We start from the raw sequence: 18,153 nt of genomic DNA, 5'->3' as shown, positions 1-18,153 counted from the left end.
GCCAGCCTGGTCTACAGAATGAGTTCCAGGACAGCCAGGGCTATACAGAGAAACCCTGTCTTGAAAAATGAAAAAAAATTTTTTTCCAGAGATTCTGATGTCACCAGTCTGGGATGTGGTCCAAGCAGGAGGACTATTTACACCCTAGCAGGATGGTTCCAGTGCATAGGTGTGTATACATGTGTCTGTGTCTCTGGAGTCACAAAGTACATGGCTCTAAGCAACTGGCGTAGTGGTATGTACTTGTAATCCCAGCAGAGCAGGAAGTTCACTACATTTCCAAGGCTAGCCTAATCTACATTGCGAATTTCAGGCCAGCCAGCACTACATAATAAGACCCTGACTCAGAAACTTAAAGAAACTTAACCAAAAAAGTACATGTTCTGCCCAGGTATGGTGGCACACATCTGAAATCCTAGCATTTGGGGGACAAGGAGCAAGAGGATTTTAAGTACATGGCCATCTTCCTGCTAGAAAGTTGAGACCCTGTTAAAGGGCAGAGGCAGATGGATCTCTGAGTACTAGGCTAACTGGTCTACCTAGCAAGTTCCAGGACAGCCACCAGGGCTACATAATGAAAATCTGCCTTGGGAAAAAAAAGTTGAGACCCTGTGAAAGGAAGATAACATAAAAAAAATCTAAGGTTTGTAGCTATGTTGGTAGTGTACTTATTATAGCATGTACAGAGCCTTAAATCTGATTTCCAGAATCTCATAAAATAGCACTTGAGAGTTAAAAACAGGAGGATGGGAAAGCCCCATAGTTCATAGGCCATAGCTTCAGTGTAGCAAGGAACACACACAGCAAACCCAATCTTAGAAACAAAATAAATGCATGCTTTGACTTAGGTGATGAGTCTACTGCTGGGTATTATGAGACTGATGGAGTAGCAAGGACCTGTATAACTCTTGGAAATGAGCCAGGTAAGGTTTCATGAGCTTATTTAAATGGAAAGAAAGCAGCTTAGGTTGGGAGACACACCTCCTTTATTTTAGCACATAGCATCAAGATTCTGATGCTTCTGTTTTCCTGTCTTGGGTCATAGTTCCTAGAGATGAGTCTGCTTTTACAGGAGTCTCTTAAGTGGATAGTTTCCAGATTCTTGGTGAATGGAGTCAGAGGTAGAAATATGAAAGAAGCCACACCTATAATCCCAGCTACTGGCTGAGAGTGTGGCTGATGGATCACACATTCAATTCAGGTTTGGTAATTGAGTGGAGACCCAATTTCAAAACTGAAAACAATGGGCCAGTGAGGTTGTTAGGGGTTGTGGTTATGGTTAAAACATGTGCCAGACAAACTGGATGAACTTAGTTTGATTCCTGGAACCCACATAAGGTGGAGGGGAAAAACCAACCTCACAGCTGTCCTCTGATCTTTATGCTGGCCTGAAAGCACACAGTAGGCAGTCAAAGCCAGCACAAGCTAAAAGGGTTGAATGGCAGGTGACCCAACTGGAGTGTGCAGGGTGCTTGGTAAACTCCCAGCATGGCTGCCAGATGCCTCTCTACTCTGTATTTGGCCTGCATAAGCATGACCCAGTGGTTCTAAACTATGGAACTAGAAGCCTAAAACAATTGAGGGCCAAATAAATTATTGTGGTGTGCCTGGAAGATTTGGGAGTTCTTTGAAGGAGGGAGCAGGAGCATGGTCCAGATGCATGAGCTGGGATCCATCTGGGGTTGTTGCTGCTCTCTACCTCTCAGGATAAATATAAGCAATTTGGCATCCCTCAGGTGACAGAACTGATAGTGCATAACTGCCAAGAGGTAGCCTGAAACCTGACTCTGCAGACAAATCTCCAGGAATTGTTCCCTCTATTCAAGTCAGCCTTGTCTCTGAGCAGCTGCTTAAGTTCCTGCCAGCAGACGCTTTTCCCACACTGACACTCTTGGGCATTCTCTGCTGGGAAGATGGAGCACTAGGATGACCTTATTGCTTATGTGGGAGTTGGAGGTAGAACACTGTGGAGTTCCAGTTTAAAGGGGAGGAGGTTGGGGAGTATGGGGATTCAGAAGCAGGAAGTGGGGTGGCACAAGTGTGGGTAGGGGTAGGGATGGGGATCCACAAGGCTTCCAGAAGAGCAAAGATGGGCATGTGTAAATAAAGCAAGGTTAGACAGGTACTTTGAGCAGCAAATGGGATGCAGTGGAAATTCTGCATGTCTCTAGTATCTGACCCCCAGTATTAAGTTTCTGGGACAGGAAATCCCAGAATCTCCTAGTCTTCCCACTCAACCCCTTTCATCCAGAAGATCCCATTTTGTGTGGGTGCATGTTTGCAGAGGTTAATGGTTGCCATCAGTGTCTTCAACTTATTTTTTGAGGCAAGGTCTCAGAACTTGAAGCTAGCTTTTTGCTAGACTGGCTGGTCAAAAAGTCCTAGGTATCTACCTATCTCTTTCTTCCCTCCCCTTCCTTCCCTTTTCCTTTCCTACTAATCACTTGCTATTTAATCTTTTACTTTGGCTTAATAAACTCATTCAAAACCAAGTGTGGCTGCTGTAAATCATTCTCTGGATCCTACAAACAGTGTAGCTAAAGAAGATGGGGCTATGACAGGGCTGTAGGGCCTGGAAGACCTAGCTTAGCAGGTGACTACTGTCACCTTTAGGCTCTAGATACCAGGACAAAGAGGTGATAGTATGTAATTCTGATTTAAAGGTAGGATACAAGGAAGTTGTGAGTGAGACAAACGGGGGTGGTACCAAGGAAGGTTAGGGTTTTTCTTTTCCAGATTCTTACATTTCCCAGAAGAAGCAGGTATCAAGAGTATGGCCATGGAAGAAGATGGGGGAGGTTTAAGGAGCCTTGTGGGCTACTAGAACAGGATCTGTGTTTCTGTGTGTAGTGTACATGTGGGGTACAGGCAACCATGCCAGCACATATGGAAACCAGACAGAAGTTAATATTAGAATGCCTTCCTCAGTTACTTCACTTTGAGACAAGGTCTTTCAATGGAACCTTTAACTGTTTTGGCTAGACTGGCTGGCCATCAAACCCCAAGGATGACTGTCTTCCTCCATATCCCCAGTACTGGGTTACAGACATGTGCTACCATATCATTTTAAAATGGCTGCTGGGAATCTGAACTCAGATCCTGTTTGTACCTACTATGCCATCTCTCCAGCCCAAGGAGTCTTTATCCACAGAGCTATAGGGGCACTGAGGAACACTGGTGAAAGGCTGCTCCACAGGTGCTCTGACTGGGAAAGGAGGGGATGCCCTAGCCAGACAGAGAGGTTAAGACCAACGTCTAGGTAATGGCTGAACACCACACTGGACTTCTATTTCCCAGAGGCATGGCCAGTCTGCCACTGGACTTGAACAGAGGCAAGGCACCATATTTTCTTTGTGGATGTATATGAGGTGGGGATAAGTGTCCACATATCCATATCTAAATATAGACATATTCCATATCTAGCCAGAATGACCTTGAATTCCTAATCCTCCAGAGTCCACTCTCCCACCCCCTCCAAATTCAGGAGAAAATGTATGCACTTACTAGCATGCCTGGTTTATGTGGTGCTGGGGTAAGAGCCCAAGGCTTAGTGCATGCTAGGCAAATACTGTACTGAGCTACATCCCCATCCTTAGTACATTTTCAAATGGACCCCAGACTCTCCAGGATGGAGATTAGGGCAGAAGCCAGCAACAACAGGTTTGCTGACTGAAAGGAAGATGCAGATAAAGTTCAGTTGTCCATCTTGCCCTGCTCCAACTCCTCAACTACAGCCACCCAAGGCTTTTCCTCTCTCTGAACCCACTGACATCAGGAGGGGAGGAGGTTCTAATCAGAAGAGCTCAGAGTTTACTCAGACCTAGATTTCCACATTGCCTTCCTAATTCTTGATACTTTTTTGTTTTTTGAGACAGGGTTTCTCTGTATAGCCCTGGCTGTTCTGGAACTCACTCTGTAGACCAGGCTGGCCTCGAACTCAGAAATCCACCTGCCTCTGCCTCCTACATGCTGGGATTAAAGGCGTGTGCTACCACTGCCCGACTAATTCTTCATACTTAACAAAAATTCTTGAGACAATGTTATGTAGCCCAGGATGGTGTGAACTTAATAGTGATCATCCTCTGTTTTCCAAGAGCTTAGCTGTGCCACACCTTGGGGCTTCCCACACCCCACCCCCACCACCTTTTTGAGACAGTGTTCACTATGTATCCTGGCTGGACCTTTTCACTTAGATCATCAGGACTTGATTTTACAGAGATCTGCCTGCCAAGTGCTGGGATTAAAGGTGTGTGCCACAATGCTTTATCCTCGGAGCTTAATATATATCCAAAGGACAACTTTGGATACTTGATTTTCTTTTCCCACCCAACTCACACAGGCCATCAGGGTTGAACACAGTGAGCTATGAAAAAAAAAATTTTTTTTTCCCGAGACAGGGTTTCTCTGTATAGCCCTGGCTGTCCTGGAACTCACTCTATAGACCAGGCTGGCCTTGAACTCAGAAATCTGCCTGCCTCTGCCTCCCAAGTGCTGGAATTAAAAATAACACAGCTTGTTATTTTTCAAGGCAGAGTTTCTCTGTGTAGTCCTGACTATCCTAGATCTAGCTCTGTAGAACAGGCTGGCCATAAACTCAGAGATCCATTTACCTCTGCCTCCCAAGTGCTGGGATTAAGGGCATGTGCCACTATGCCTATTTTATTTTATTTTATTTTCAATAAAGGAAAATTACCTGGAGAAAAAAAGCAACCCTATTCTATCTAGTTTCTTTAAGTTGTGGAACAGAACAGTGGGCACTGACTACCCCTATCTACAGCTGGCTAGGGTGGGCACTGAGCTGGAGACCGATTCCATGGCTGAGGTACTAGGAAAACAGGAGTGCTGATGAGGGTCAGATTCTGTGAAGCCAATTCTAAGTCCCCTTCCCATGGTGTGTGAACACCTTAGTCCCATAGGTAGCAGCCTAGTGCTTATTTGGAGGAGTTGCCGGAGAGGACTGAGCAGTTAAAAGTTAACTCTAAAATAAAAAGATTAACTGTCACTCTAAAAAAGTTCACTCCCATTCTGCTCTTACAGAAGACCCAAGTTTGGTCCCCAGCACCCACCCTGGCAGCTCACAAGTGCTTTCAGATCCTATACCCTCTTTTGGTCTCCATGAGCATTATACTTGTGTACACACACACACACTCATGCTCTTTCAAAAAATAAAAACATTAAAAAAAATCTTATCTGGGGGATAAGGGTCCCAAGATACAACACACACTGGTTCAATGTGCCTCCTCTATTCTCTCCCTCCTCAAATGATAAAAACCTGTGTTCCCTCCCATTCAGCCCAAGAGTTCAAAGCTTCAATAAAACTAGATTCTTTCCCTCTGACAGTTTTGATACCCCAGGAGCAAACAGGGTTGTGTCTGTGTAGAGTTGAGGAGGGGCCAGCTGGGCCTGGGCTGAATCCCTTGCCTCTAGCTCTATGCCTGAACATTACTCAGCCTTACCAACTGGGTGTTGGCACCAAGGAACCCAGGTGTCAGGGCTGTGGGGTCACTAGGGAGGTGGACCTGGAGGTTGTGGAGGCGGGCCAAGAGGCCATGAAGAAGTCACACATTGTATACAGGCATAGTGGCCATCTGTGTGTTCCCACACAATGTGGCTGGGGGCCATTAGCCTGGCAGGCAGGCAGGCAGGCCTCAGTGAGTCCTCGGTCTCCCTCCAGAGAGCCTTTCAACCATGGATGATATACGTCAGCCAGAACAGATTAGACTATTCCCTGGGCCCATCCCCCTCAGCTTCCAGGATCCAGGCAAGCTGGATTCTTCTTCCTGGGCTTGACTGCTCATCACTGCAGGCACCACGTTTGCCTCCTATCCCTGGTCCCACCACAGGAGAAGACCACTCAGAGATTGGTGGACAAGATGCAAATGTTTACACAGGAACGCCAGCGCAGATGAAGGCAGAGGTACCAGTCTTTTTAAAGGTAAAAATCATGTATTTTTAAGGGACAGACACTTTCCAGCATTCACAAGGCATGTACAGGGCACAGGAATGAAGGCCCCATCCACCCTGCCCTGGTGGTCACCTGCACGCACCTGAGGGTGCATCGGAGCCGCCCTGAGGTCTTCTGGGACTACTAGTAGCACCTACAGGAAAGAAGCAGTTCAAGTTCAGAATAAGGGTGGACTCAGCCAGCTTTGCAGGCAACCTGCTCCTATACTCACCGTGACTCTTCTTCCAGATGGCAGGACTGGATGCTGGTGGCCCTGCAGTGGCAGCCAGGAATGGGCGCAGTCGAGGGGGACTTAGGCCAAAGGGTGCAGGGTTCAAATACGGAAGGAAGGGCCCAGCGGGGGCAGAGGTGAAAGGCTCAAGTAGTGGGAATGGTAGGCCGAGGGAAGATGAAGGGTCGGACTCTGGGGGACGCTCGGGTAAAGGTGGCTCTTTGTCCAGGGCAGGGGGTGGTGGCGGGGCTGGGTTCTGACCATGGTCTATACAAACATGCAGATGCTTGAAGAGCGAACGGTGAGTGCGGAAGCGCAGGAGGCAATTTTCACACCTGGGGGCAGGCACAGAACTCGAGTATCTCCCGGGCAACAGGAGGGGCCTATCCATTGCTATCCAGGGATCAAGGTGTGGGAAGGGTATATCAGAACCTGGGTAGGAGCTTGGCCTACATGCCCTCCTTTACTGCAGTCTTAATCCTTCTGAACCTTTCCGGCTCAGAATCTCAAGTTTGGTTTTACTGAGGTGTCAGTTTCCCACATAAGACACGAGGTGGAACTGGACAGAACCACAGCATGTATACCCTGCACCTCCAAACTGAGCCTGTAGCCAGAACGACTTACTCCTGATGCACATCAGTTTTCCATGCATGGTTGGGGCTGGCTTCCCAGGCCACGCTCAGACTTCAACCCCCCCTTCCTCCATACACAGTAGGAAGCACTAACGATCTGGGGGTCGACAGAGGGGATGGACAGGCTCTCACTTGAAGTAGCGATTGGGCTTGTAATGCAGCTTGCCGTGGGCTACCAGCTCCTGCATGCTGGGGAAACTCTCAGTGCAGCTCAGCGCTGAGCATCGGAAGAGTTTGCCTGGTAGGGATAAAGCGCAGATGTGGTGTGGGGTGGTTAAAACTAACTCTGGGGGCTCTGCCTATCCTTCACCCTAACCTGTCTCACTAGCAGCAACCCTCATCTTACCTTCCAGTGACTGTGTGGGTGGGCAGTGGGTACGGAGATGCTGCGCTAGATCACGAACACTGGGGAAACTGAGGCAGCAGCCAGGGCTAGAGCAGGGTATCTGTTTCCCTGCAGGATAAATGGGTGTCATGACTCTTTTCCTTACTGACCTCCTCCCACTTGAATACTCCCCACCCAGCCACTGCTAGAATAAACTGCCTGGAAGGGCTGGATTGGTTCAGTTCATCTCTGGAGCCACACCTGACATATCAATAAGATGCTCTGTAAATGGTGAAGACCACCCCCCAATGGGAATAAAAGGTGAATCCTCGTCCTGTACCATCTCAGTCCTATCAAAGGCACGTGATTCCCCAGAAAGCTCCACAGATAACCTGGTGGTGGACGTCGTCTGGGCAACCGAAGGTCCTCACTGGTCCCCACGCCTGTGTTGGTTGAGCCAGTCTGGCAGCTGTCTGAGGCTGGATAGGCAACTTGCTGCAGAGGTCCTCCACGGTCCCACACTGGTGGCGTGGCTGTTGGGTTAGGACCGGGTTCCTCCATGGAGGAAAAAGTGGTTGTAGCTGCTGCATCTGGAGATGCCACCACCTCCTTGTCTGGCTCACTGGAGCTGGATTCTACAGTGGTCAGTGTGTCCGAGCTGGGCCTGGATGGTTCCTCCTGGTGCAAGACGTGGCTAGAATCAGGCTGGGATCCCTAGGACAGACAGACGCCCTTCTACTACAAAGGCCCACAAGACTCTAGGTTTCTAACGTCCTCCACTCTCACCAGATATGACCCAGTCATTCCACTTTCTGAATCACCAGCAAGATAAGGGAGGTAAGGGCACACTGAGCTACTGTCTCCTAACTCCAGTTGCAGAAGGAGTTATCAGGAATTACGCAAAAAAGAGCATCATTAACATCCCTTCCTCGCCGGGTGGTGGTGGCGCACACCTTTAATCCCCAGCACTTGGGAGGCAGAGGCAGGCGGATTTCTGAGTTCGAGGACAGCCTAGTCTACAGAGTGAGTTCCAGGACAGCCAGGGCTACACAGAGAAACTCTGTCTCGAAAAACCAAAAAAAAAAAAAGCCATCCCTCCCCTAATCTTGGCAGGAGAGGCACCAAGGGGCGGAGGCGTGGCCTAGAGGAGCAACCAGGAAATGCTGGAGAGCCTAGAGTAGATTGTGTGATGATGGGGAATACTGGCTAAGCTAGAGCTGAGCAGACAGAAGCTCAGAGCCAGGATGTGTTAAATTTAGGGGCTGAACTCTAGGGGAGTGGGCGTGGCTCAAGCGAAGCCAGGCCTCACTGAAGGGCGGGACGCTCGCTAAGTGCCAGTCAGCGGCGGGCAAGGACCCGGATGTGGGGGCGGGGTCAGCTGGAGTGGGGCGCGCAGCAGGACGGTCCCCTGTCAGTCCCGCTGCTCTTCCGCGTCCGCGTGCGGGGTGCTGCGCTCACCATCCTCTACTCAGTTACACGTCTGGTTCCCGTGCCTTCGGGGGCTCTGGCTCCAGCAGGGGCGTCTTTCTCGGCGACACGGGCTCACGCTCACGACGGCGCCATTTTTCCGCTTCTCAGCTCTCGCGAGATATGGGGTGTGGCCTAAGTCTGGGCGCTTCTCTAGGAGGAGGGGCCTGGGACTAGACTGCGGCTCTTATGAGCCTCGCTACGCAGTCAGGGGGCAAGGTTCCAACACGAGAAAGTTTTTCAGGCTTTAGTGTCCTCGTCTGCTAAATGAGCACCTCCATCCCTTCCTTGCATGCCCCATAACCAACTCTAAAAAAGGAAATGAATAGCAATTTTCCTTCTTTTTGTGTACCAGGTCAGGTTAACCTGGAACTCTCAGCCCTCCCACCTTAGCTTGCAGAGTACATGGATGACAGACACGGTCTGCTTTTGATTGGACTTACATTTTAGAGAAAACTGACAAAAGCTCTCCCCCTCCTCCCTTTTATAGCCCAGGTTGGCCTTACACAGAAGTTGACCTTGAACTTGGATGCTAATACACTAAGTTTTAGGCAGTACTAGGTATCAAACCCAGAGTTTTCATCTATGCTAGGCAAACACTCTACAAGGCAAGCTACATCCTTAGCTCTGTATACATGCATATACAAATGAGTATGTATATGCACAGATGTGAACAAGTAAGTGTGGAGGTCCAGGGTAGACATTGTTTTGCTCTATTGCTCTCCACTTTATTCACGGAGGCAACATGTCTCACTGAAGTTGGAGCTCACCAGTTCCCACCTAGCGAGCTAGCTTACCTGTCAAAAGATTCCCGTGTTCACCTCTGAAGTGCCCTGCTATGCCTCACAGGAAGTGTTAAGAGATCCAAACTCTTCCTCATTTACATGAGTGTTGTGGGCCTGAACCCCATATCCCTTGTGTCTGCACAGAGCCATCTTCCTAGCAAGCACCATTAAATTTTCAGCACATCCAGTCTGCAGCAAGAACAGATCTGTTGTAATAGCCCAATGTGGGAACCACGCTAACTATGGATCTTCAGGTTAGGTGAACAGGCAAATTCCACAGGTAGAGAGGTGAGAACATGAATGCCAAGTGCACTGGTGCTGAGAGGTTCCCTGCCCACCCTACTTTCCTTGAGTGCATCCTATGTGCCAGGAAGGAACTTAGTACTGCTCTTGGGAGACTCCAGCCAACCACTGAAAATGGAGAGACAATAAATCAACAACAGCAGAAGAGTGGTCTTAGCTCTATCCTAGGAGATAAGAAAACAAACAAAACTGATGTGAAAAGAGGAGTCGGGGAAGCCTGTTTCAGGAGGTGACTTGAGCTGTGCCTTGATGCCTGGGGAAGCAGAGCACAGGTACCCCGAGTGGGCAAAGGGCAAGCTCCCCTTTGGTGAGCAATGGTGAGACCCCTGCACGATTGAAACAGAATAAAGATGTGGTATGGAGGTCAGAAAGAGAACCTGGGTGAGTCCTGGAGGCCTTGCAAGAGGTGGAAGAGAAACCATGGTTTCGGATGGAGTCACTGATGAATGCTTGTTTTTCCATTTTTGTGTACGTGGTTGCATGTATATATGCATACTTGTTTGTGGGGTATTTGTTTGTGGGTGCATGTTCACATGAGTACGTACATGTGCACTTTATTGCTTGTGCATGTGGAGGCTGGTGATTGCAGTGGGGAATAATCCTCCATGCCTCCTCCTCCTCATTCAATGAGACAAGACCTTAGAATCAAACCCAGAGCTCACTAATATGGCTATTCCTGCTCTGGGGATGTGCTGTGTCCACTGTCTGAGGCTGAAACTACAGGCAGGCCACAGTGCCCACCTGGCATTTACCTGGTATCTGGGGAATCTGAACTTAGGTCCTCATGTTTCTGTGGTAGTATCAGTTGTAGGATAAGACTTTTCCCAGGGAAACACAAACACTTCTACTCACCTTAGATAAAGAGCCCATGACAGAGCAAAGTATGAATAACACCAAAGTCCACTCTGGTGAGCCAAGGGTTTTCTTGAGTTACTACAGGAATATGGGCGAGGGGTTACCTACAGAGGGAGAAATGACTCAAAGACATTTGAACCTGCTTTACCAAATTCCACCCCTTAATGGGTGTCTTAACTAGGATTTTACTGCTGTGAACAGACACCATGACCAAGGCAACTCTTAAAAAGAACATTTAATTGGGGCTGGCTTACAGATTCAGAGAGAGGTTCAGTCAGTTATCATTAAGGCAGGAACTGTCTGGCTGGCAGTGTCCAGACAGACATGGTGAAGGAGGAGGAGCTAAGAGTTCTACATCTTCATCTGAAGGCCGCTAGCAGAATACTGACTTCCAGGCAGCTAGGATGAGGGTCTTAAAGCCCATACCCACAGTGACACACCTATTCCAACAGGGCCACACCCTCTAATAGTGTCACTCCCTAGGCTGAGCATATACACACCATCACAGTGGGTGACAGCTCACAAAAGCTGGGAACCTGGAGCACACTGAATAGCGACTCAGCAGGTTGGAGGGTATTCTTTCCAAGTGACTAAACCTCTTCCAGGTAGCTGGCCAGGTCTCAGAGTCTTATTTGCAGCTTTGCTTTTCTGAGAGTGACTCTGAGCAACCTGTGTGGTTTACTATGGCGAGGAGGGGCCTAGTGAACCTTGTCAGTTTCAGGGACTTCCTGAAGCTATTTTAAATGTTTGCCTTTTGGCTTAAGGAGCTTCCCTATGGGATGGAACAGCTACACAACCACTGAGCCATCTCCCCAACCACACAGATGTCTTTGGGGGAAGATCTAACATTTCTTTCTGGTGATCATTTGGAGTGTGGCCTTTGGGTTACATGGTAAAATAGAACTTAGATCTCAGATTTCTATACATTCAAGCATTCAAGAGATGTTTATTGAGTCATAAGCAACTGTAGACTTTATATGCAACCTATATTTAGGTAAACATATGTTTAGTCTGTATGTGCCACTATAGGCAAAGGAGATGGCTAGAAGACATTTAAAAACTGAGAAAAATGGGGGCTAGAAAGATGACCCAGTGGTAGAGCTCTTGTTGAGAATCCAGGTTCAGTGCCCAGCACCCACATGGTAGTTCACAACTATTCCTGGGAATTGGATATCCTCTGCTGGCACTTGTACTCACACAGATACACACAAACATACATATAAATAATAATATAAATCTCTTAAAAAGTAAAATTGAAACTGAAAAAAATGGAAAACCGTTGAATGCTCAGCTCTAAATGAGACCTATATATCACACCCTTCCCTCCAGGGATCATCTTCTCAGAAGAAGTATCAGAACATAAGAATCAGAGGAGGTCAATAACATCAAGGACACAATGACCCCTGGTAAACTGACCACACACCAAGGCAAACCCCACTTGCAAGAAAAAGGGGCAACACAAATTAGATCCAATAGGGAAATTTTTAGAAAGAAAGAAATTGTAAGGTTCATTTGGAATGGATGGGATGATGGAGAGAGCGTGGGGATGTCTACTCAGTAGACTGTGGTAGAGCCCTTGTCATCCCAGCACTGGCAAGATGGAGGCAAGAGGGTTAGGAGTTCAAAGTCATCTTCAGTTATATATAGAATTCAATACCAGCCTGCATAACATGAGGCCTTGCCTCAAAAAACTAAAACAAGCCAGGAATGTTAGCACATACCTTTAATTCCAATATTTGGTAGGCAGAAGCAGTCTGATCTCTACCAGTTAAAGACCAGCCTGCTCTACATGAAAGTTCTAGGCTAGACAGGGCTACATAGTGAAACCCTATCTCGAAAACAACTAACCCCTAAACCACATCCCCCACAAACAATGATACCAAGAACAAAGGAAGTAGCACAGTGTTGGGATTAAAAGTGTGTTACCATACCCAGGCTTCTTCAGTTTCTTTTGTACTGGAATCACAGGTGTGTCACCATGTGTAGCTAATAAGATCTTTTTCAAGAGAGGAGTCGGGGCCTGGAGAGATGGCTCAACACTCTCCAAAACACTCATCACATAAAATAAAATAAAAATACTTAATTTTTTTTAAGGGGGGAACCCAAATATACAGGGTTTCCCTAGTTGGTCAACATGCAGAGAATAAGAGACCGTTGAATGCTCAACTCTAAATGAGACCTGTATATCATACCCCTCCCTCCAGGGATCATCTTCTCAGAAGAAGTTTCAGAAAGAATGTAAGAATCAGAGACGGTCAACAACATCAAGAAAACAGTGACTCCTGATAGGTTGACCACATACCAAGGCAGGCCAAAACTAGATCCAATATGGAAATTTTAAAACAGAAAGAAAGAAATCTTCAGGTTCATTTGGAATGGATGGGAGGGTAGAAAGAGGGTGGTTATGAGAGAATCTAGGGGTGGTAGTGAATATGTTCAAAATATGCTGTATAAAATTCTCAAACATGTAGCCAAAGAACACTGCATTTTTCATCTTCCTGGCCTCCACATCCAGAGTGATTGGATTATAAGTATGTACCACATCTGTTGTATGCCATATTGGTGACCCAATTCAGGGTTTTGTGTATTTAGGAAAGCACTTGGACAGTTGGGCTTTTGCCTCAGCCGCTTTTTTTGTTGCAAGGTAGAGAGGTGCTTCTGTGCTGGAGAAGGAAGGACAGGGTGAGGCCAAAGTAAGAACAGGGCCATGAGGAAGGGAGAGGAGGGGCCGGATGTAAGAAATTTTGTGAAAGAGCCCACAGGATGTGGGGCTGAGGCCTGGGTAGAATGTAGGTGACAGTAGTTCACAGCGTGGAGTTGTCCTTAACCTAATTATTCAGAACTGTCTGATAGAATATATCAAGCCCACTTTTCTTCTCTCCAGTCCTTCCCAGTCAGGCATCCTCCCCAATACCTAGCTGTCCATCCTGCTCATAGTCTTACTTCCTGTGAATGGGGTATCCTTTGTGCCAGTGGAGTGAGGGACTGTTCCCTCAAAGTGCAGGGGGGGGAGAGCAATCTGCATAGTGAGTTTGAGGGGGGAAAGATGGAAACCCCTTTCTGCCCTTTCTTACTCCCCCTTCTTATCCTCCTCCTCCTCTCTCCTTTTGTGTAGCCCAGGCTGGCCTCTTGCTTTGTAGCTTGATGACCGCACTCCTGGGCCTTCTGCTTTCACCTCATGTATGCTGGGATGATGGGATGATGGTGTGTGGGGTGCTGGAGATGGAAGCAAGGACTTTCTTCATGCTAGGAAACCACTCTATCTCTTGAGCTCCATCCCTGCCTGACTTTGGCTTTTTTCTTCTCTTTTGTTCACTTTTCTTTCCTCTTTAACCTCCCTCTGTCTTCCATTTTGGTACTGGGTTAGAACATAGAGCTTCATGCACGATAAGCAACCACTACTAACTGAGCTATCTCCCTAGCTCCCCCTTTTTTTTTTGTAATGGAAATTTATTTATTTAAAATTACAATTGAATTCTTTTTTTTTTTTTTTTTTTTTTTTTGCTATATGTGTGTTAGGCTGTGTATGTTGAGGTCACAGGGCACCTAGGAGAATTGGTTCTCTTCTTCTATCATGTGGGTCCTAGGCATGGAACCAAGTTGTCAGACTTGGTAGGAAGCATCTCTACTTGCTCTAGTTGTCATCTCGCTGGCTCTAAACAATTTATATACTATCACTATTATTTTAAATATCTATCTATATCTATCTGTGTTTATTTCATGTATATATATGCTTTGTCTACACATGTGTATATGTACCGTGTGTGTACCTGGGCCCAGGAGGCCAGAAGAACATGTCTGATACCCTGAGACTGGAGTGATAGATGGTTGTGAGCTACCTTGTGGGTACTGGGAATCAAACTCTGGACTTCTAGGAGAGCAGTCAGTGCTCTTAACTTCTGAGCCATCTCTCTAGCACCCATATGGTTATTTTTGTTTGCTCTGTTTGTTTTTTTCTTTTGGTTTTTCAAGACAAGGTTTCTCTGTATAGCCCTGGCTGTCCTGGAACTCACTCTGTAGACCAGGCTGGCCTCAGACTCAGAAATCCTCCTGCCTCTGCCTCCCAAGTGCTGGGATTAAAGGTATGCATCACCACTGCCTGGCTTTTTTTTTTTTTTTTTTAGATTTATTTATTTATTATATGTGAGTACACTGTAGCTGTCTTCTGACACACCAGAAGAGGGCGTCAGATTTCCTTACGAATGGTTGTGAGTCGCCATGTGGTTGCTGAGATTTGAACTCAGGACCTTCAGAAGAGCAGGCAGTGCTCTTAACCATTGAGACATCTCTCCAGCCCCTGCACCCATATGTTATTACTGGGAGGGAACACACAAAAGAGGGTGCACAGTTGGTTCCATCCCTCCACCTTGATGTGGGTTCTGGGGATGAAATTCAGGTTCCCAGGAACCTTTGCTTGCTGTCTCTTACTCACTGACCTTCTTCTTTCAAAAAAGTCATGGACTCACATGGGGCCTGAATACTAGATAAAGAACTATAGGCAAATAAGGAATGTTGAGAAAGAGAGAAATAGTCTTCTCCAAAGAAGAACATGCCAATTCGTTATCCAATATCAAATGGCCAGCCCTGAAAACACACACATACAGATGATATTGTACAGACTGAACAAGTGTATTTATATACTCAGCATGGGTGAGCTGATTATTTTATAATCTCAAAAATAATTATTTTATAATGTAAAATAAATAAATCTTAATTTTTAACACCAGTTTGTGAAACCAGACAGAAGACACGTCTTTAGTTTGAGCATTTACAAGGCAAAGGAAGACACATAGACCTGTAGGAGTTCAAGGCTAACCTGGTCTACATAGTCAGTTTCTGTCTGTCTGTCTCTGTGGTCTCTCTGTTTCTCTTTCTTTCTTTCTTTCTTTCTTTCTTTCTTTCTTTCTTTCTTTCTTTCTTTATTTCTTTCAGAACTGGGTTTAACTTCATGCTAAGCAAGTATTCTGGATCTTAAACTAAAGTGTAAAAGAATTCAGAGATAGAGTTGTCCAACCACACTCAAGGACTGTTAAATTTTTTTGCAGAACAAACAAGAGGCCGGATGAGGCCCAGCTGCATCATTGTGCTTATTTTCCAGCCAAGGTTGGTTTCTTGAGGGGGAAAAGGAAAAAAGACCAGATGGATTTTTCTGGGCAGCCTTCCCCCAATCTCCTCAAAGGATTTTTTTTTAAAGATTTATTGTTATATGTAAGTACACTGTAGCTGTCTTCAGACACACCAGAAGAGGTCATAAGATCTCATTATGGATGGTTGTGAGCCACCATGTGGTTGCTGGGATTTGAACTCAGGACCTTCAGAAGAACAGTCAGTGCTCTTACCCACTGAGCCATCTCTCCAGCTCCCCTCAAAGGATCTTATAGTAGCCCAGGACATCCTCAAAATCAGCTATGTAGAGGCTGGTGAGATGATGTAGTGGTTTAAGGCCCTCACCATCAAACCTGATGACCTGAATTTGATTCAATTCCTGGAATCTACCTAGGGGAAGTAGAGAATTAAGTTCACAAGATTGTCCTCTGACCTACACACCCGCACACACACACACACACACACACACACACACACACACACACGCACACACACACTACACACCACACACACATTAAATGGTTTTTTAAAAAATCAGCTATATAGCCAAGGATGACATTGAACTCTTGATCTTCCAGCCTCTACCTCTTAAGTACTGAGATCGATCGCAGGCATGCGCCACCACACCCACTCTTATGCAGTCCTGATGAAACAGTGGGGATGATGCTTGAGAGGCAAGCACTTTACCAACCAAGTCACATTTCCAGCCCCAGAACTCAGTAATTCACTTCTTGCTTTTACCTGACACATGTTTATTGCCTCAGTGATGAGAGAAAGTGGAAAGGTTTAATTGTCAAGGTCTCCTAACTCTGGGCAGTGCATGGCACTTCGCTCACAGGGCAGGACGTGATTTGTTTCATACACACAAGGCAGCTGGGAGGTAGGTTCTGCAGCAAATACTATTAGACACATGATAACGTGGAGACTTAGATAGCAATTCAACCCATGGGAAGGTGGTGCCAGGCTTGGGGTGCTACAGTGGTGATCCTCCATACACAGGGCCTCCACTGGGCTCGAGGCCACAAGCCTGAGCATTCTGGCCAGTGCAGATAGGATAATCAAGGCTCCCACTGGCAGGGTTTGGCTCCCAGGCAGGCAAGCAGGCAGGCTGGTGGATGGACGATCAGATCTTCTCCACATAGTTTCCTGGAAAGAGACCTTCCTGGCCATGAAGCCGACCCTTCCACCAGCCGGAAGAATCTGTGGGAGAAAAGAGCTTCAAGTGTCCAGGGCACACTGGAGAAAGCCCACATGTCTATTCTGTATCTATCCTAGATTTTTATTTTAATTAATTAACTAGGTAATTAATTATGCTTTTGATATATGGCCACATGTAGCTCTGGCTGTTTTCAAACACACTATGTGTGGGACTAGAGAGATGGCTTAGTGGAGAAAGTACTTTTATACATGTGTGAGGACCCAAGTTTGGTTCTTTAGAGCTAACGGAAGCCTGATGCAGTGGTATGTGACACATCTGTTACTTCAGCTCAGTGGTGAGACAGGAGAATCCCCAGAAACTCTTGGGTGACCTAGCCTGGCATAGATGATGGCAAGCAACAAGAGACACCATCTCAAACAAGGTGGAAGGTAAGGACTGACCCTAGACTGCCCTCTGACCTCTGTATGTGCACCATGACATCTGTGCACCTTCAGTAAACAGAAATGCACATGTGTATGCGCACACACACACACACACACACACATGCCCATGTACACATGCTCACAGATATACACAAAGATGTGTGCATTGTGTGCTATGTTGCTAAGGTTGTCCTTGCATTCCTAAGCCTCCTCAGTCTGACCCCTGAGGACTGTGATTATAGGCATGAACAGTCACACTCGGTTTTGTTTTGATTGGAGACTAATCCTGTCTCCGTGACTGGCCCAGCTTGGCTATATATTCTACATCCTCCTGAAGTTCTAGGATTATATGTATGTGCCATCATGCATGGCCATCAGGAATGGGATCCGAAGTTGATTGGGATCAAGTCCAGGGCCTTGTACCTGCTAGGCATGTGTTCTACTGCGGAGTAGTTTACCCCGACTAAGCCTGTACCCAGACTTCCATCTCTTTCCCACCTTTCCATTCCCCCACCCCTCAAGAAGGATGGAATCAAGAACCTCATGCTCCTGAGGCAAGTGCTCTCCCGCTGGTCTGCACTCATAGTCTCTGTCATTCTCTAGGTGATCTACGTGTGCTCTTTGTATCACACCACCTTCTTCCATGGACCCTGTCCTTCAACCCTCAGGTGTAGTCAGGGAAAACCAGGTCCCTTTGACATCCAGGAGGCCCTGCAATACACTTTTGGAGTGTAAGGCACCTATCTGTGACTACCCCAGAGGATGGAGGTAGGAACTGGGCGGGGCCATCTAGACTCAGCTTCCTTCCTACTGTCAAGAATTTGTAAAGTCAGTTGTTACTGGCAAAAATAAAGGTTCCACTACCAGGAGGTGGTGGCACACACCTTTAATCCCAGCACTTGGGAGGCAGAGACAGGTGGATT

General features: G+C 46.8%; 2 protein-coding genes across 3 annotated transcripts in view; both read right to left on the bottom strand.

Annotated features, from left to right (window-relative positions):
* Window positions 1-5,924: 5,924 nt before the first annotated feature.
* Window positions 5,925-8,715, bottom strand: Znf414 (zinc finger protein 414). 2 transcript variants are annotated; one of them, XM_031350016.1, is made up of 6 exons: window positions 8,592-8,715; window positions 7,526-7,847; window positions 7,155-7,262; window positions 6,941-7,046; window positions 6,177-6,511; window positions 5,925-6,098 (listed from the first exon to the last, which is right to left on the bottom strand). In XM_031350016.1, the coding sequence occupies exons 1-6, from the start codon at window positions 8,592-8,594 to the stop codon at window positions 6,034-6,036; spliced, it is 939 nt and encodes a 312-aa protein (XP_031205876.1). In that variant the 5' UTR covers window positions 8,595-8,715; the 3' UTR covers window positions 5,925-6,033. The 2 variants fall into 2 exon arrangements, with proteins under 2 accessions (XP_031205876.1, XP_031205877.1); XM_031350017.1 differs by having other exon boundaries at window positions 7,526-7,811.
* Window positions 8,716-16,380: 7,665 nt separating this feature from the next.
* The window catches only part of Myo1f (myosin IF), a 49,831-nt gene continuing 48,058 nt past the window's right edge, over window positions 16,381-18,153 (bottom strand). Inside the window, 1 exon segment of the mRNA XM_031349991.1 lies at window positions 16,381-16,849. Coding sequence (XP_031205851.1) covers window positions 16,773-16,849 — 77 coding nt within the window. The 3' untranslated portion in view covers window positions 16,381-16,772.

This window comes from Mastomys coucha, unplaced genomic scaffold (genome assembly GCF_008632895.1).
Source record: "Mastomys coucha isolate ucsf_1 unplaced genomic scaffold, UCSF_Mcou_1 pScaffold4, whole genome shotgun sequence".
NCBI lineage: Eukaryota > Metazoa > Chordata > Mammalia > Rodentia > Muridae > Mastomys > Mastomys coucha.
Note: the sequence above shows the minus strand (reverse complement) of the source record. Positions and strands in the feature narration are given on the sequence as shown.